Source organism: Tasmannia lanceolata, unplaced genomic scaffold (assembly GCF_043159265.1).
Source record: "Tasmannia lanceolata isolate RefF3 unplaced genomic scaffold, GAP_Taslan_0.1 ptg000044l, whole genome shotgun sequence".
NCBI classification, from domain to species: Eukaryota; Viridiplantae; Streptophyta; class Magnoliopsida; order Canellales; family Winteraceae; genus Tasmannia; species Tasmannia lanceolata.
Window position 1 is genome coordinate 14687072 of NW_027518721.1, and position 20612 is coordinate 14707683.

The 20612-nt window shown below is 38.6% G+C and overlaps 2 protein-coding genes across 2 annotated transcripts; one reads left to right on the top strand and one right to left on the bottom strand.

Moving 5' to 3' along the window:
• Nucleotides 1–3563: 3563 nt before the first annotated feature.
• LOC143863658 (pentatricopeptide repeat-containing protein At5g56310-like) lies at nucleotides 3564–6417 on the bottom strand. The gene has a single exon (XM_077374392.1). The coding sequence runs from the start codon at nucleotides 6057–6059 to the stop codon at nucleotides 4377–4379; it is 1683 nt and encodes a 560-aa protein (XP_077230507.1). The 5' UTR covers nucleotides 6060–6417; the 3' UTR covers nucleotides 3564–4376.
• A 3572-nt stretch (nucleotides 6418–9989) lies between these two features.
• Nucleotides 9990–20612, top strand: LOC143863335 (uncharacterized). Its single transcript, XM_077374019.1, has 8 exons — nucleotides 9990–10294; nucleotides 10400–10818; nucleotides 11861–12002; nucleotides 12089–12424; nucleotides 12538–12835; nucleotides 19336–19531; nucleotides 19849–20036; nucleotides 20262–20612. The coding sequence occupies exons 1-8, from the start codon at nucleotides 9990–9992 to the stop codon at nucleotides 20610–20612; spliced, it is 2235 nt and encodes a 744-aa protein (XP_077230134.1).

A 20612-nucleotide genomic window follows, 5' to 3' on the forward strand; every position in this document is an offset into this window, starting at 1 on the left:
TCATGTCCGCCAGACATGGCCTGCATCTTGAGTTCGACTCACGGAAGGAGCGATGTACAAAACTATTTGGAGAACAACCAGAGTGAATGCCTACACAAAGTGGGCTGTCTGGGATGTTGAAACGTAATGGATCTTTGGCTGTTGAACTCGGAGAAAATCGAAGCGATTCATTAGTTTCTTTAATTTTGAAATGTAATGGGCAAAGATATGTACTAGATGCTATTGGCGGTGGAGGCTTAGGCTAGCAGCGAGTATGTGCTCCGAGAACACAAGATCGAGGACCTCCCTTGGCCCTTCTACTCACTCCACAAGCACTTGGTGATGGGGACCGATGCTTCGGTGTTTGTTCGATGGATTGCAAAACAAACCCAAGCAAATGTGCTCTTGTGAGTATGAGGAGGGGACCAATGAGCTCTATTTATAGAGGGAATGGGGGATGGGAAAAGTCCCCTCATCAAGCCTATCGACTGCCCAACCAATTCCTAAAACACTGTTCGTTGTAAGTACCTTCTCATGCCTAATGCCAACTACCTTATCTCTTCACCATGTGATCTTGGCCTTTGATCTTGCATGGCCACATCAATGGTTTGAAATTTTTCCTAACATTCTTCCACTTGGACAACAAGAATCTTTGTGCCAATCATAAGGATCACTACCTCAGGTGGTTAGGCATAAATCATAATATTTCGTTCAATAAAAATTACCAATAACAAATCATGTAACCATTGGGTGACAAACTCTACCCAATAGCCTACCCCATGATTATATCATTAGCAATCCTTACCAACATGAATACAAATGCGAACATGGTCCATAACAATCAAAATTGGACATTCTGCTCTTATTACAATCCATATAATGTGCATAAAACAAATAGAGTAGCAGGAAAATAACATTAGAATAAGAAAACTCATATGTGATCACATCAGTGTATTAAACCATTGTTGTGGCCATGCAAGATCAAAGGCCAAGATCACATGGTGAAGAGATAAGGTAGTTGGCAATAGGCATGAGAAGGTATTAACTACCAACGATGTTTTAGGAATGGGTTGGAAAGTGGATAGGCTTGATGAGGGGTCTCATCCTATCCCCCATTCCCTCTATAAGTAGAGCCCATTAGGTCCCCTCCTCATACACACAAGGGCACATTTGATTGGGTTTGTTATGCAATCCACGTCGAATAAACGCCGAAGCATCGGTCTCCATCATGGAGTGCATATGGAGTGACTAGAAGGGCCAAGGGAGGTCCTCGATCTTGTGAAAACACAGCACATACTCACTGCTAGCCCAAGCCTCCACCGCCAATGGGATCTAGTATGTATCTTTGCCCGTTACGTTTAAAGAAACTAACGAATCGCTTTGATTTTCTCCGAGTTTGACTGCCAAAGATCTATTAGAGATGTCCCTAAGGATAATGGGCATCTTACATGTGGTATCAGTCTTGGAGCTTTTGGCAAATTTGTTAGGTACCTAATATAACCAATTCAAAAAATACATCAAAAATTGAGGGCAAAATGTTGTATATTGAGTGGAATTTTGGATTTAAATTGGTTGGAGGCTCCAAGGAATTGACTTTGCAATGTTGGGCATTTTTTTTGAATGGTGAGATTAGATTCATTGAAAAAACGGAGACCGAGGAGGTCCCGAAGATTACAAAGATAGAAAGAAAAAAAATCAAAGAGAAATACTAACAAAAGCAACATCAGCTGGGGAGGAAGAATCATAGAGCTCCACTCTCTCCCTAAATACACCCTCTCTCATTGGGCATTAAAGGATAGAAAGAAGAAGGGCATGCTTTAGGTGCATGTTACTCTCTCATTGGAGGTTGGGGGACCAATGGGATAAATTCAATCAAGGTGAATTGTGCTTGAGAGCGACGACGAGGTCATTGATTGAGATTGCTATTTTGGTGACAATTGAGAAAGATGGATATATACACTTTGCAATTTTATTATTTAAGAAAATGCCAAAGGGCAGATTGACTAAAAATAGGAGTGAAATATCATTTCCCACACACACACACACACACACACACACACACACACATATATATATATATATATATATATATATATATATATATATATATATATATATATATATATATATATATATATACACACAGAGAGAGAGAGAGAGAGAGAGAGATGCTAGACTCACAGGCGCCCATGCATAAAAAAGGGCAAAGGGCGCCCCTATTGGTCAGATGCCATTTAAGATGGTTATGATCTCAATTTTCTGTGCCATCTTAAATGGAATTTGACCAATAGGGGCGCCTGCCGCCCCATTTTCTGCAAGGGCACCTGTGAAACTAGCATTCCTCGTGTGTGTGTGTGTGTGAAATTATGTGGTGTGTCTGCACATTGCTCGGTTTAGTGGGGGGTACGACATAAGCGTTGCCCTTGATATTGGTCCAATAGCAACCTCTTAAAAATTTGAATGTCGATGGATCAAATATCAACGGCGAGACCCACACATAAAAGTTTCTAACAACCAACGTATTGTTTAGGAATTTCTAGCATTGAAATTATATGGAGCATAAAAAATCTGTCATTTTTCAATTAAATTCCATTTATTCAAAGAATAATGTAACAAAAATGCACGAACATATTTTGATAATGAGATGAATCACTTTGTTTTACACTGTTTTAGTTAACTGTCAAAAGCTATACAATTCTCAAAAATCTCTCAGCATTCAATTACAGAAGTGTAAATCAAGGTGATTCGTCCTATTAATCAACTTTACAATTGCCACATGTTTTGAATTTTATTCATTCTAATTGTAAGTTGTTTATACAGAAATAAAACATTATATTTACTTATTTGATTAAATTTTTTAATGTTTGTAACCATATTATTATGCTATAATGTATTATTTGTTGTAACCATATTATTATGCTATAAACTAAAATTTCAGAATTGATTTAAATACTTTAGGCCACGTTTGGATACCCACAAGATTTATATTTGGATTTCTCACATTTGGAGTTGAGAATTGGAACTGGATCAGATCCTTAGATTTCCAAATCAGCTGCAACAGCGGAAAAAAAATCTGATTTTCAAATCTGTTCTGCAAGACATTATTTGGAAATCAATATGTGGCAATTACCTTCACCCTCGCTGCTCCTCGACCTTGCTGCTGCAGCAGCCGGACGTCCCTCCCTCCCCCCTCTATCTCGCACAACATCAGCAAGAGGATGATTGATGTATTTTGTATCCAAAACTCAAATCCAAATCCAAATACCAAAACATGAGGTAGCCAAACGTGGCCTTATTGGATTCACAAATATGTCTTTTTGAGGTTTGTCGTCCGACAATCGTACCAGTACGGATGCAACATAACTTATTAGTAAACCTTCAAATAGTAACATGGAGTTAAAAACCTTGAAAAATCATACAAATTGATTAGTTTACAAAAGTGAAACCTTTTAACCTTACAAAAAACAATCTATTTAGTGTTGAATTTTGCTGTATTAGTATATTACTGATATGTTAAAATTAGAAACATAGAAAGCTAATAATTCACATAAAAATTAGTATTCAATATAAAAGAGTGGTGTACCTTCATATTCAATCTTTGCGAGTTGCGATCATAGTAGTATTCTAAGAAACTGGAGTACAGAGGATCCTTGAAGAACTTGACCCAGTACTAGTACTCATTTCACCAAGATTGGAACAGAGCTTTATAACAAAACAAAGAATAATCTATGAACAAGTTATTGCATACATGACCTGATATAGTTTGACATCTGCACCTCAATGTGTACTTCCCATGAACTGCTCTCAAAAACCCCTCTTTAAGCTTTCTTTGAAAGCTTATGACTGTTACAATTTTTTCATTGATGATAAATATGGCATAACATGATCTACAGCTAACATTAAATCAGAATTAATTAGTAATGAGATTCTACTTGGCACCATACTAAACAAATCCTGAAATTTCTCTTCATCATATGCAGCATGAACTTGACTGGCTGTTATAGATTTGCTACAAATTAGCTTTGTCATTATTATGAACTATGGTGGCGAGAAAATGCTCTAGAACGAATTGTTGGCTTTGCTTCTGGTTTCTTTATACAGCCCATATAGAAATCATCATTTTTTTCTCTAATTTCCAAAGCGCTGTCTAAAAACTATCTTAGTGTCCACACTGTGTGCTAATGGAAGAGGTCCATCCATCCATTGCCGTCACTGTGATTAAGAAATATCACTTATTAAATGAAAATTGAAACATGTGGAACATGAAACTGTCTCATCTGTTTCCAAATTCCAACTATAAGTGAAATTGTCTTCTGAGATCCCCCAAAGGCAGTTAATAGCCAAATAGATTAGAACCCATTAGTACTGAAAACAAAATGATAGGTAGAGTTATTGCCTTACCCCTCATCTAAATCAAGAAGCCCCTCACGTACTTTTGGCACATACCCAGCCATCTTTAACTGGCTGTTGATCTCACATACAACTTCATATATCCTCTTAGACTGAGGATGCGAATCATCTCCTACTATGAACTCATGAACTGTGCTGTTTAGTTCAACAGAACTCCCACCAGGCACTTTCTTCACACCCCTATCTCTCATCACTTTCCTCACCGTCCCAACATCCTCCCACTTCCCAAGGGCTGCATATATGTTAGATAAAAGCGTGTAGTTCCCACTGTTATGTGGCTCTACCTCAATCAGATGCCTCAAAGCACACTCTCCGAGTTCTAAATCGCCATGGATTCTAGAAGCCGCAAGCAGAGCCCCCCATATAGCTCCATTGGTTTCAAATGGCATCTGCCTAACCATATCTTGTGCTTCTTGCAAGTAACCAGCACGTCCGAGCAAATCAACCATACAACCATAATGCTCAATTTTGGGTGTGATCTTATACCTTGAATTCATAATCCCAAAGTGCCACCGGCCCGTTTCGACCAATCCCACATGGCTACAGGCAGATAGGATGGCTATAAAAGTGACATCATTTGGCTTAACTTTCGCTCTTTCCATCCGAGAAAACATTTCAAGAGCTTCAGTCCCAAGCCCATGTAAAGCCAGGCCAGCAATCATTGTAGTCCAAGTTATCACACTTCTATGACTCATATTTTCAAAAACTTCTAGAGCCTTTTCTATGTTACCAGACTTCGCGTACATATCTATAAGCGCATTGATCAGAGGAACAATCTTATGTAATCCATGTTTATCTATATAATTATGAATCCATTCGCCCAATTCAAGAGCACCCAGATGAGCACAAGCCGAGAGCACAGCCAACATGGCAATCTCATCGGGCTCAACTTCTGCGAGCTGCATTCTCCTAAAGATCATGATTGCATCATTCGGCCGGTTCATCTGAGCATAACCTGAAATAACTGCAGTCCAAGAGATCACATTCCTCTCTGGCATTAGCTCAAACAGTTCCCGTGCAGTGTCCACGTTGCCAATCTTGGCATATCCCGCAACCATTGCATTCCACGAGACCACATCTCTTTGATGCATTCTATCAAACAGTTGGCGAGCATCAGTGATGGCCCCACAGGCTGAATACATTTGAATTAGACCAGTCAACACATGGATATCTGAATTTAACCCAATTCTTATTATCTGCCCATGAATCTCTTTCCCCACTTCAATGGAGGATAAACGCGTAATCGCCTTTAATACAAAAGGAAATGAATAAGTATCAGGTCTAAAGCCTGCAAGTTGAATTCTATTGTACAAAAGGATAGCCTCTTTCGCGGAGTCTGTTTGAGAAAGACCCCTTATCATGGTGTTATAGAGGTAGATATCTGGTTGGGTTTTTATTGTGAAGACAGAATAGGCGTAATCCTTAAAACCCAAGAAAGAACAGGTGTCGATAAATTTGCTTAGAAGAATGTTACTCTGATCTAGGCCTTTGGAAACCATGAATCCATGGGTTTGAATTATGTGTTTGAAGGTGGAGCATTGATTTAGTAAGGAAAAGAGATGGGGATCTGTCAATGAATGGATTTGCTTTTTGAATGAAGGTGATAATGGGGAGATGGAGAGGATTGAGGAAGTGGGTGATAAAAATCGTGATGACAGACATTGAATCATTGCTTTCAGAAAGCAGATTGGCTTTCATCGAACATTTGGAGCTCTCATGCCATCTTTTAATTTTAGTGTTTTTGGCGGTTTTGAGACGGGAAGTTTTAAATTTTTGAACCAAAGTGGCCGTTAACCTTTGAACCTTCCTTGAGAAAGCATTAGACATGAGAAAACATAGCTTAAAAGAGGCCCGATAGCCTGTTAAAGTGATGAAAGTTTGTTTCCTTTTTCAAAGGTAATTTTGAGTCCAATCATGAGTTTTGGATTGACAATCGATTCTCAACATCAAAATCAAGGTTTTAAATTTCGACCGGAGATGTGGGTCATCCAAGACACATTAGCATATCGTACTCCTCCTGTTCGAACCGGAGTTTGAAACCAATATGAATATGATTGGAGCGGGACGGGCAAACACTGAAGGCCCATCCTGTTTTTTTTTATTTTTTTTAATTCAACTTTGATCTATGTTCCCTCCTACCTAATATCAAAAAAGTAAAAGATGTTTATTTCCATCCGCAATTTACATTCGATTCTTTTTCTTACAATTGGAAGTTGAAAGGAATCTATGATTCATAGAAGAATCATTAGAACTCAGAAAGAAAGATTGGATCATATTGTATCCAACCTTATGCCTTGTACTCTTAAAGAGAAGATTGTTAAAAAGAAACAATCTTTGTTTTGATAGAATCGGTCTGGGACGGAAGGATTCGAACCTCCGAGTAACGGGACCAAAATCCGCTGCCTTACCACTTGGCCACACCCCATTTATATTTCAATTCGACACTAATAAACACTAATATTATTATTGGTTATTCGTCAATTCTAGCCCAAATATCTATGGAATAGGTTGTTGCTAGGATTCTATACGTGTAAATGTCGAACTAAAATGAATTCATTGATCATTCCATATAATTCAATTAAGATATTGTATGAAAGTATGATTCCTTCTATTCTCATTTGAGAATTGAAGGATTTTTTATTGGGGGAAGTTCAAAGAAAAAGAAAGAAGGATTTTTTGTCTTCTCTTCTTTCTTAATTTTTCCCTTATATCAATAACTCAATAAAAATGAAGAAATCTGAAAATTTGGACCTAAATTTTGGGTTTCGGTTGATTCCGAAATCAACCGAAACCCAAAATTGGGTAACCCGAAATGTTACATTATTTCGTTCGAAATTTCAAAAATTCGGTCGAAATTTTGTTTTCCTTCAATTTCGGTCCGAAATTGAAGTGAAATCACTTTAAAAAGTATAATTTATTAATTATTTAATAATTCCCTAAAATTTTACTTTTTTGATTTCGTGGGATTTCAAACAAAATTTCGATATTTCAGCAAAAAATTCGGTTTTGATGAGTACCAAAACGCATTCCAAAACCGAAATTTAAAACCTTGCTCAAAACCCAAAACAAACAACGCTTTAATTTTGAGTCAATAATCAGTTTTGAGTCACAATTGGTTCTCAACTCAACTCAACTCAACTAAGCCTTTGTTGGGTTTGTCTACATGAATCATTTTCTTCCATTCTATCACTTCCAAGGTCATGTTCTCTTCTATGTTCCTAGCCCTCAAGTCTTTCCTCACTGTCCTACCTCTTTTTACTCCATCAACTTGGCACGAGTCACTTCTTCTCACTAGAGCATCCAAAGGCCTACGTTGAATATGCCGAAACTATCTTAAGCGGTACTCTCTCATCTACTCCTCAATTGCTGCCACCCCACCTTTTCACGGATGTCTTCAATTTTAATTGGATCTAACCTTGTGTGGCCGCACATCTATCGGAGGGTTAGGATCATCCTATAGAAATGATTTTCGGAGCACAACCTATTTACGTTGTGGGCCATCAAATGAACGGTTTGGATCATCCTATGAAGTGGGTTGTACAGTGCCTTTTGAGTATGTATTATTCTTACCCCTCTCTAGTACCGGAATTAAGTTGAGTAAATATTGTTCATATCCCCACTCAAAATTAAACTCATGGGTAGTCCAAATTTAAACTCATTATGTGGTGGCTTCGCTAAGAAAATCTAAATGGCTGATTTTTGTCGGCATTGATCGTACAGATGGGTAGTCCAGGAGGTATGGGACGAAGATCACGTAATGGGAACCCAACAAATCAACAATCTCAATAACATAGGGACACAATGCTTATTTAAACTCATGCCTTGTCAATGATACGTTGTCAAGTGTGTAGGAAATGTTATATATATATATATATATATATATATATATATATATATATATATATATGAGAAAAGTGTAGTTACACATACGTGTAGCTAACTTAGCTACACCGACGGCTTAAAATACAGTGGGCCCCACATTGTTTGGGTGATGCAAACCATTCATTTGATGGGCCGTCACATAGATAGGGTGTGCCCAAAAAATCAGCTCCATAGGATCATCCCAACCCTACGATTTGTGGAGGCAAAAATGGACGTGTAAAAACCTTCACAAATCTGTCCATTTTTGCCTCCACAGTTTGAAGGGTTGAGATCATCCAATGGAGCTGATTGTTTGGGCACACCCTATCAATGTGAGGTCCTATCAAATGAATGGTTTGGATCACCCAAATAATGTGGGCCCACTGTATTTTAAGCCGTCGGTGTAGCTAAGTTAGCTACACGTATGTGTAGCTTCACTTAACTCTCTCTCTCTCTCTCTCTCTCTCTCTCTATATATATATATATATATATATATATATATATATATATATATAGAGAGAGAGAGAGAGAGAGAGAGAATCTCAGACGTTCAGATAAGTAATGAGTATGATCAAACAGCCAGTAATGAAAGAAGAAATAGCTGAAGGAAACAAGGAGGTTGTAGTTGAGACTGAGGGCCAAAGCAAAGGAAAACGAATCAAGTGTAAACCTGTGTGGATGAAGGATTACATCGAGGATTAGTTAATAATAAGAGAGGAGGACTCAGTAGTATTAGTTACTTTCTGTAATTAAGGCACCGTATAATACGGTAGGTAGAAGGCAGAGAAATAAGTAGTTTGTTATGCAGATTTAACAAGATGTGATAGTTCGTTAGGATTTTTCTCTATAAGAATGATTGTAACAAAAGAAAAAAGGCAATGAGAATATTTCCTCTTCAGCTTTTCCCTCTCTTTTCTCTCTTCTTCTTTAACCTCTAGCTCTTTTCTGATCTGAAACTCAGCATCTTTTGCTGAGAATCATATCATTGGTGCTTTCATTGACTTCTCTATTCCACTCATGGCAGATAATACGAGGGCTCAATCCAAAATCGACTAGCAATTCAAGCCGCATCAGCAGTAGCTAAATGAATTGCATCTCATCCAAGCTCAACAACATGAGGAATTGATCGCTATGATCAAGCAATTACAGAGCAGACCAAACCCAACTCCACTTTCGCGCTCCAATGGAGATGATCACTCGTCCAATAGTGCAGATGTGGAAATTGTTCCAATTCAGCACAATTACAGTCGATTTATACGGATGGGTGTACCCCGGTTTGACGGCACTGATCCGATCGGGTGTACGTTCAAGGTCGAGCAATTTTTCCATTATTACAGTGTTCCAGAGGAACAACGACTGACCATCGCTTCGTTTCATCTTGACGGCCCAGCTCTCTCATGGTTTCAATGGGCGAAATCAAACAATCTACTGAATTCATGGAAGGGTTTCTTAGAGGCTGTACAATTGCGTTTTGGCCTTCACTGTATCAAGATCACAAAGGTGAGCTATCCAAACTCCATAAGATTTCAACGGTTGACGATTATCAATGTCGATTCGAAGAAATGTCGAACAAAGTTATTGGATTACCCGAATATTTTCTTATTAGTTTTTTCATCTCCGGCCTTAAACCGGATCTGAAACGAGAATTACTAGTAATTCAACCCACTTCTCTTTTGCAAACATTTTCTTTAGCTAAAATTTATGAGCAAAAGTATGATGCCTTACGGAACTCAGGGAAAATGGCTTGGCCCAAACCTATCGGAGGTCCGGGGTTGTTGCCCACACCAGCAATTCCACCAGTCAGAGCTATTGCGGCTACGCCATTACAACAAATTCCGATCCACACAAAACCACTCTCAAAAGAAGAAATGAAATCAAAAAGGGAAAAACGGATTTGCTATTTTTGTGATGACAAATATGCCCCCGGGCACGATTGTCGGCGCCGTTTGTATCATCTAACTGCCCTAGATGACGAAGATCCGCTCCTCACAGAGGATTGGGACGTTGCTGTTGATGATAGTCCACAAGGTGGCCAAGATGACTAGTCTGCTGAAATTAGCTTCCATGCACTGGTTGGTCAACAGAACCCAAGTACAATCCGAATTATGGGGGTAACTGCTAACAATTCCATTCACATTTTAATTGACAGTGGTTCTACGCATAATTTCGTTAAAGAAACAGTTGCTCACATGCTCAATTGGCCTATTATACCCACAAATTCGTTTAGAGTTATCATAGGTAATGGAGAATCATTGCTCTACAACAAAAAATGTGTTGATGTTAAATTCACTCTTCAATCACATGAGTTTTCAGTTGATCTCTTCATTTTACCTATCAAAGGGGCAGGTGTTGTTTTAGGCGTTCAATGGTTAGCTGAACTGGGTCCAATTCTTATGAATTACAAAATCTCGACCATGGAATTTCAGTGGAAAGGAAAACCAATTAAACTTGTTGGTGAAGCAGCGTTAAACCCTCATCCCTTAAAGGCCAGTCACTTGAAAGGTCTCACCAAGAGCAACGCCATAGCTTCATATTTCACTCTCCTCTGCGTTGATGAGACACATGCGAGTTTTTTACATGTGGCTCTGTTTGGTTGCAAAAAGTAGGGAAGACGGCTGAGCATTTTCTAGGAAAATGAAATACCAAATGTTGTTTGGTTGTCATTTTTTAGCTCAAATCCCATTGGACTACTAGACATGGAAGAGACATCATTATTAGTTTTTTGCTGAGGTGGCGCCTATGTGGCGGGATTGTCCCCTCCCCTACTTTTCCAATGCCCAACCTTGTTTTTGGTAAATTTTAGAGGGAAGAAGAGTAGAATACGATATGCCACGTGTAATCATTACTTTTTTCTCTCTTTCTCTCTCCGCTTTCTCTCTCTTCTACTATTTATTTTGTTAATGACACCCCTCCATTCTCCCACATGCTTTGACATCTAACCAAACACACTACCAAAATTCCCTCTAATCTTCTCTAGACAAGTCTACACATATCCCACCCTTGTCACCTCCTTGTTGACCACTACTTCCACTAAAATCTCATCTAACCAAACAGAGCCGAGCTTCAACCCATTGATATCCCAAGCAATTTACCAGTTGCTGTTGCTGACCTTTTGAGGCAATTTCATCAAGTTTTTCAATCTCCATCTGGGCTACCACCACACCGTGTTGGGGACCATCAAATCCACCTCATCCCTTGATCAAATCCTGTTAATGTTAAACCATATCGCTACCCCCATTTCCAAAAAAATGGAATCAAACGATTAGTAAAGGAAATGCTTCAGAGCGGTCTCATTGTTCCCGCCCACAATCCTTATTCATCCCCTGTTCTACAGGTTAAAAAGAAAGATCAAACATGGCGTTTTTGTGTCGATTATAGAGCTTTGAATTCAATCACAGTTAAGGATCAATTGCCAATACCAACGATTGACGAGCTTATGGATGAATTACATGGATCCATGGTGTTTTCTAAATTGGATTTACAATCCGGATATCATCAGATAAGAATGAGGCCAGAGGATTGTTCTAAGACAGCGTTTCTGACCCATGAAGGGCACAATGAGTTTCTAGTTATGCCTTTTGGGCTAACAAATGCCCCATCTACTTTTCAGAATACTATGAACACTTGTTTATAGTAGAGCTTCGTCATTTTGTCTCAGTTTTCTTCGATGATATACTTGTTTATAGTAGAGCTTTTGAAGATCATATTCAGCATTTAACTTCTGTTTTGCATTGTTTATCTTCCAACAACCTGTTTGCCAAAATGTCAAAGTGTCAATTTTGTCAACACAAAATTGATTATTTGGGACATTTGGTCTCGGGTGTTGGGGTTCAACCAGATACTACCGAAGATTTGTGCAACACTACGCAACAGTGGCATTTCCTCTCACCCAGCTCTTGAAGAAAGATGCATTTAAATGGTCCTCGGAAGCTCAATCTGCCTTTGACAGATTAAAAGTGTTAATGACACAAGTCCTTGTATTAGCATTGCCCGATTTTTCTCAGGATTTTGTTCTAGAAACTGATGCTTCCAGCATTGCCATCGGGGCCGTATTAATGCAACAATGCCATCCAATAGCCTATTTCAGCAAGAAAATGTCCCCTAGCATGTCTGTTGCCTCAACGTATGTTAAAGAGCTGTTTGCCATCACTGAAGCTGTTAAGAAATGGAGACAGTATTTGCTTGGAAGACAATTCATTATCTATACTAATCATAGAAGCCTAAAAAATATTATGAATCGGACTATACAAACTCCCGAGCAACAACAATACCTGTGCAAGTTACTAGGCTACAACTACACGATTTCTATAAGGCTGGCAATGAAAATCGGGCTGCAGATGCCTTATCTAGAGTAGAAGAAGTTTCCTCGCTTCAATTTCCTCCAACGGCCTCTTCTGCTATGCAACTGCAAACAACAATATCTGGACATGTGTTTGACATATCAAGCCAACTTCAGTTGGAAAATGCTACCGGCCCAGAGTTGTTAGAAATACAGAGTCAGAGTCAGAAAGGCGTAGCAACTTCTGCATTTACACTGCAAAATGGACTCATTTTTCATAATAACAAGTTGTTTATCAGCTCTACTGTTAGTGATTTTGGATTTTCAAAATCATATGTTTTGCATGTTTTAGTGTTTTGGAAAATGTTTTATCAAAAGCGTTTGGGAAAAAGAAAATATTTTCTTGGAAAGATTTGCTTTTACAAAAGGATGTAGAAGTGTAGTTGAAAAGATAGTCCCGTACCGGATGAGAGAAAAGAAAAGAAAGCACCAATAAAGCGCCACTATGCGCCCTATAGCCCATTGCCCACGCCGCGCGCGCGCGCGTACGCGTGTGCGAACGGTGCGTTGCACCGTCCCGCGGGTCCAACCATGGGTTCAACCCAATGTGCAATCAAACAAGTAATAGAAAAGTGTAGTGCTTTATAAGCCCTTCTCTTTCTTTTCTCTCATCCGGTACGGGACTATCTTTTCAACTACACTTCTACATCCTTTTGTAAAAGCAAATCTTTCCAAGAAAATATTTTCTTTTTCCCAAACGCTTTTGATAAAACATTTTCCAAAACACTAAAACATGCAAAACATATGATTTTGAAAATCCAAAATCACTAACAATCCCCCACCATTTTCAAAATCAAAGAAAATTTTCTCATCAGGCTTGGAAATCTTATGCATAAATGAAGGTATCTCTCGATTTGAACCCTCACTTAGTGAGGACACATCAAAGTTAACCATAATTGCATAGTAGACGTATCTTTGAACTAGCTATTCTATTTGGTTAACCGGATACGTCTCACACATAAGATTTCACCTCTTTGGGCAATTTCTAAAACCGACACATGTACTGGCCTTGTGTCTATATCTTGGTTTCATGAGCGCTCTAGAGACTAGCCAGGTCTCATAGGAAGCGGCACCACTCCCACACTCACATAGGTAGGCTTATCAAGAGTGCCCCTGTAACTAAAACACTCCAACACTATGTTATAAGCCCATTAAGAGTTTAAATACTCAGTCTTCTCCTTTTAAACATTACAGGTACCAAGCACTTTACCTTGGGATGGCAAATAATACAGATTATAGTGCTTGCAATCACTTCATATGATGTATTTGGACTCATTGAACTTAAGACTTGATGTTTATTCAAGTGTTGAGTTGAGGTTCCATCATTGGTGACTATTGGTTAATGGCTTTAAGCCCATCCCTAATGATGTTTTACACACCAGATCTCTTGCAAGAGCTTTAGTGAATGGATCCGCCAAGTTTTGGCTCGATCTCACAAAATCAATAGTTACTACTCCATTAGTAAGTAACTCTCTTATAGTACTATGTCTAAGTCCTATATGTCTGGACTTACCATTATAAACATGATTATATGCCCTTGATAGTGTGGCCTGACTATCACAATGGACATAAATCGATGGCATTGGTTTAGACCATAACGGAATTTCCAATAACAAATTTTGAAGCCATTTCGCCTCTTTACAGCATGCTGCAAGAGCTATAAACGTTGCTTCCATAGTTGAAGTTGTTATGCATGTCTGTTTCTTAGAGGCCCAGGAGACTGCTCCCCCACCAAGGGTGAAAATCCACCCACTGATTGATAAATGGTCTATACGCTCAGTTATCCAACTAGCATAAGTGTATCCTTCTATTACAGTTGGATACCCACTATAACATAAACCATAGTCTATAGTTTTCTTTAAATATTTTAAAACTCTATAGACTGTATTCCAATGAGAAAAACTAGGATTACTGGTAAAATTACTAAGTTTACCTACAGCAAATGCTATGTCTAGCCTAGTACAAGTCCTAGCATACATAAGACTACCAATTACACTAGCATACCCTAGTTGAGAAATAGTCCTGCCAGTATTAAGATACAACTTTATATTTGGGTCAAAAGGTGTTGAAATGGGTGAACATTCAAAATGGTTAAACTTTTTGAGAACTTTCTCAATATAATGTGATTGTGTTAGAATAAGACCATTATCCTGTCTTATGATTCTAATATCCAAAATCACATCAGCTTCACCCATATCTTTCATATCAAAGTTTTGAGAAAGAAATAATTTAGTACTTTGAATGCTTTCAATATCAGTACTAAAAATTAACATGTCATCAACATATAAACAAATAACAACACCTTTGCCACCCTTAAATTTAGTGTATATACATTTATCTGACTGATGTATCTTATAACCATTTGATACTAAGACTTTATCAAATCTTTCATGCCATTGTTTAGGGGCTTGCTTAAGCCCATACAAAGATTTGATAAGCTTACATACTTTATGCTCTTGGCCTGGCAGAATAAATCCCTCAGGTTGTTCCATATACACTTCTTCATCAAGTTCACCATTTAAGAATGCGGTTTTAACATCCATCTGGTGAATGTGAAGTTTGTATATGGAAGTAAGGGCAATCAACACTCTAATGGTAGAAATTCTAGCAACAGGTGCATATGTGTCAAAGTAATCAATACCAGGTTTTTGAGTAAACCCTTTAGCAACTAACCTTGCCTTAAACTTTTCTATGGTCCCATCTACTTTGATCTTCTTCTTGAAGATCCATTTACATCCTATAGGTTTAGACCCAGGTGGTAGATCAACCAAAATCCAAGTTTTATTACCCATGATAGAATCTATTTCGTCATTAATTGCTTCTTTCCAAAATGCAGTATCTTGTGACTTTATGGCTTCTCCATAGGTTTGAGGGTCACTTTCTATGCTTAAGTTTAACAAGACAGAACATTGGAGTTTTTCTCTTGTCCCTTCTACCAGGTAGGTTACAAAGTCAGGGCCAAAACTCCTATCCCTTCTATCTCTTGAACTTCTTCTTATTTTACTAGGTTGTACACTAGGTTCACCAACTTCTGTTTGTGATTCTAAAGGATGATCTACAGAAGTTGTAGGTTCAATTTCTTTAGGAATTGAAGTGAACCTATTTTCATAGAAAAATGCATCTCTAGACTCAATTATGGTATTGACATCTATGAAATCATTAGGTTCTATAACTAAGAACCTATAGGCCTTACTGTGACTAGCATATCCCAAAAAGATACACTCAATACCCTTTTCACCTAATTTTCTTAACTTAGGTTTAGGGACTTTAACTATAGATCTACAACCCCAAACTTTAAGGTAACTTAAGTTTGGTTTTCTTTTCTTCCACAATTCATAAGGGGTTATATTAGATTTCTTACTAGGTACCCTATTCAAAATGTGACAAGCCGTAAGTAAGGCTTCACCCCAAAAACTCTTATTTAAACCAGAATTAACAAGCATAGCATTAATCATTTCAGTAAGTGTCATATTCTTCCTTTCTGCTACACTATTTTGTTGGGGTGTATAAGGGGCAGAAGTTTCATGAACTATGCCTACTGATTCACAGAAATGAGGAAAGTGATATTCACCACCTCTATCTGATCTGAGACATTTAATGCTTGTTATACATTGGTTTTCGACTTCAGTTTTATAAATCTTAAATTTTTCTAAAACCTCATCTTTATGACTAAGTAGATAAACATAACAGTACTTAGAATAATCATCAATAAATGTAACAAAGTACTTTTTACCTCCCTTTGTGGGAACACTATGAATGTCACATACATCACTATGAATTAAATCTAACAAGTTAGAAGTTCTATCTACTTTAGGAAATGACTTAGTGATTATCTTGGTTTGCATGCATGTTTTACATCTATCTACTAAGTCATTTTCATACTTAGGAATTAAGGTTAACTTAACCATATTATTCATTTTCCTAGTATTTACATGTCCTAAACGATTATGCCATAAAGATAAAGAAGAATCCAAAACATAAGCAAAAGACATTCACTTTATTGATATTAAGTTTGAACATCCCTTCATACATATATCCCTTCCCAACAAAAGTACCCCCCTTAGAAAGAATGAACTTGTCAGATTCAAATACAAGTTTGAAGCCATTCTTGTTGAGAATGCTTCCAGACACTACGTTCTTTCTAACTTCTGGTACATGGTAGACATCGGTTAGAGTGAGTCGCTTGCCGGATGTGAACTCAAGTTCCACCTTGCCCTTCCCTTTGACTTCTGCTGTCGACGAATTTCCCATGCATAACACGCTTCCATCTTCAACTGTTTCATAAGTTGAAAACAGGTTCCTGTCTTTACAGACATGCATCGTCGCACCAGAGTCAATCCACCAACCATTGCCATCTTCAAGCATATTTGCCTCTGAAATCATGGCGACAAACTTTTCTTTGTCTGTTGGTGCACCCGACTTCTTATCCTTAAGAAGTACGCACTCACTCTTATAATGGCCTGGTTTGCCACAGTTGAAACAAGCACCATTTCTTTTCTTATTCTTATTAGTCTTCTTTTCAGGGTGTTTGTTTCTCTTCCAATTGCCTTTTCCTTGTTGGTTCGAATTCTTGATATTTTCCACCAAATGGATCTTAGATGATACATTTTCATTTTCTTTCTTGTCTCTGATTCTTGACTCTTCCTCAATCCTGAGGCATTGAGCCAAGTCTTCAATAGACATTTCCTCTTTCTTGTGTTTTAGACTTTTCCTAAAGTCTTTCCAAGTTGGTGGAAGTTTGTCAATAATTGAAGGGACAATGAATGAATCATCAAGAAGGATGCCTTGCAAATGAATTTGACTAATTACATGTTGTATTTCATGTAATTGATCAATAACAGACTTATCATCTACCATTTTAAAATTTAAAAATTGACTCACAGTGAATTTCTTGCTACTGGCATCTTCCGCCAAGTATTTGGCTTCAAGTGCATTCCAGATTTCACTTGCTGATCTCATGCCTTGATATATGTCAAATAGTGTATCTGACATAGCATTTAGGATGTACCCTTTGCAAATGTAGTCATCCTGTTCCCACTTCATCCTTGCACGAGCCTCCGCCAAAGTTTCATTTTCATTTGCTGACGGCTTTAGAGTAGTGAGAACCCGGACCACTTTGAGTGATGTCAAAATGAAGTGCAACTTCTTCTGCCAGCGCTTGAAATTTCCTTTGTCGAAACGTTCGAGTTTGACAAAGTCTTGGGTCATTTGACGAACCGAATAAAGTGCCATTGAAACAACAGTAGAAAATCTTGTCTTAAGATTGTTGAATAATTGAGGGTACTGTTGTTGATAGAAAATAGAAACTTGTTGCTTCAAGGCGTGATATCACTTTTCTTAAGATAAGATTCGCCCCTACTAGTAGTGTGCAAAGGGGATCCGCGAATTGCCTCCAAGATACAATGAAGCCTAGTAGGGAAGCCCTACTAATGTTTGATGACGCGTAGCACTAGCGGAATCAAACCCGAAATGCCCTTCCCAACCTTCAAGCCTTAGAGAAATTTCTAGATAATGTTTCTGCAGAAAAACAGTATCTAGAACAGTAAACAAAAGAAAAACAGTATGTAGAAATACTTGGGGATTTTGTAGGAGTGTAGAAGAGAGTGTAAAGTCTCTCAGAATTTACAATTCGTTTTTTCAATATGAAATGACCGAATTCTGCACATTTTATAGACCACCTGGTGTCTTTTCAGTGTGAAAAACACCTCTACAGGGCACCTTTCCAGAATGTTTGAAATCTGACCGTTAGATCGCACCCATTGATATTGAATGGTCCTGATCGATCCTAGATGTGACTGTTGGTTTGAGTAAAACCTGTCTCCAACCCAGTCATCGTTAAACAACCATCTATGGTGTGGATCGCACCCCCTTGGCACTTGACCGTTGGGGGAAGGGACACAACCCATTTGATCACACCCTTTGACCGTTGGAGTTATGGGCCCGTTGGGCCAACCGTTAGGCCCGAACCGAAGCCCAACCCAACCGGTCGGCTTGATGGGCCTACGAACCATTTGGCCCATACCCATCCAACCGGTCCACCTTCATCTTAATCCAACGGTGCAGATCAAATCTGGAAAGGTGCCCTGTAGAGGTGTTTTTCACACTGAAAAGACACCAGGTGGTCTATAAAATGTGCAGAATTCGGTCATTTCATATTGAAAAAACGAATTGGAAATTCTGAGAGACTTTACACTCTCTTCTACACTCCTACAAAATCCCCAAGTATTTCTACATACTGTTTTTCTTTTGTTTACTGTTCTAGATACTGTTTTTCTGCAGAAACATTATCTAGAAATTTCTCTAAGGCTTGAAGGTTGGGAAGGGCATTTCGGGTTTGATTCCGCTAGTGCTACGCGTCATCAAACATTAGTAGGGCTTCCCTACTAGGCTTCATTGTATCTTGGAGGCAATTCGCAGATCCCCTTTGCACACTACTAGTGGGGGCGAATCTTGTCTTAAGGAAAGTGATATCACGCCTTGAAGCAACAAGTTTCTGTTTTCTATCAACAACAGTACCCTCAATTATTCAACATCTACTTCACCTTTAAGATACCAAATCTTACATGAGTTCCATAGCAAACCTCAAGTGGGACATGCGGGTACGCTTCAGACATTCCTAAGGATCTCTGCTAGTTTCTTTTGGTTGAACCTTCGAGCTGACGTCAAACAATTTATTAAGAATTGCCTTGTTTGTCAGCAAACAACGTATTCAACTTCACCTCCATTGGGGTCATTACAACCCCTAGCTGCCTGTACCAAAAAGGATATGGGAAGATGTTGCTATGGATTACATAACAGGGTTACCATTGTTGAATGGTTTCACTACTATCTTGGTCATTATTGATCGCTTGTTAAAATATGCTCATCTGGGAGCTTTACCAATGACTTACAATGCCGTAAAGGTTGCAAAACTATTCATAGACATGGTGTTTAAACTTCATGGTATGCCTAAGTCGATCGTATCTGATAGAGATCTCATTTTTACAAGTAAATTTTGGTATGCATTGTTTGAGTTAGTGGAAATACCTTGAAATTGTCTTCAGCATACCATCCCCAAACGGATGGTCAATCAGAAGTGTTGAATCGATGTGTTGAACAATACCACCGAGCTTTTTCCCAAGACAATCCAAAGCAATGGCATACCTATATACCTTGGGTGGAATACTCTTACAACACTTCTGTCCATACAGCAATCAAGATGATCCCATTTGAAGCCGTTTATGGGTGACCTCCACCAACCATACCTTTATGTGTTCCAGGTTCTTCCCCTATTGAGGCCGCAGACACAGAGCTTATCCAACGGGATGCCTTACTAGCTAAATTCGTGCTCCATTTGAGTCAAGCTCAGTCACGAATGAAATATATGGCTGACAAAAAAAGGCTAGATAGGGAGTTTGAAGTGGGCAGTTGGGTTCTTCTTAAATTGCAGCCATACCGCCAGCAGACAGTAGCTAACCGACCTCTTAGAAATTGAGCAAACGGTATTACGGACCTTATGAGATTGAGGCAAGGGTGGGGAAGGTAACATATCGGTTGAAACTTCCAGAGGGAAGCCGACTACATCCTATCTTTCACATTCCCCTATTGAAACAATTTCATGGGACGATACCTCAATCAGTTTGCACTTTGCCTGATCAAAGTTATCGTAATTACCCACTCATCTCACCCCTAGCTCTCGTTGGAGATCGAACTATACTCAAAGGAGACAAGCCAATTAAACAGGTACTCATTCAGTGGAAAGGACTTCTTCCAGAAGATACGACATGGGAAAAATCTAGAGGACATACAGTTGGAATTTCCAAATCTTAACCTTGAGGACAAGGTAAATTTCGATGGGGTAGGGAGTGATAGAATCTCAGACGTTCAGATAAGTAATGAGTATAATCAACAGCCAGTAATGGAAGAAGAAATAGCTAAAGGAAACAAGGAGGTTCTAGTTGAGAGTCTTGAGACTGAGGGCCAAAGCAAAGGAAAACGAATCAAGTGTAAACCTGTGTGGATGAAGGATTACATCGAGGATTAG

Coding starts and splice junctions, on each gene's coding strand:
- LOC143863658 (XM_077374392.1), bottom strand. CDS start 6,059: ATGATTCAATGTCTGTCATCACGATTTTTATCACCCACTTCCTCAATC.
- LOC143863335 (XM_077374019.1), top strand. CDS start 9,990: ATGGCTTGGCCCAAACCTATCGGAGGTCCGGGGTTGTTGCCCACACCA. Junction 10,295..10,399: donor CAAGGTGGCCAAGATGACTA/GTCTGCTGAAAT, acceptor TTTAATTGACAG/TGGTTCTACGCATAATTTCG. Junction 19,532..19,848: donor CATGGTGTTTAAACTTCATG/GTATGCCTAAGT, acceptor TATGTGTTCCAG/GTTCTTCCCCTATTGAGGCC.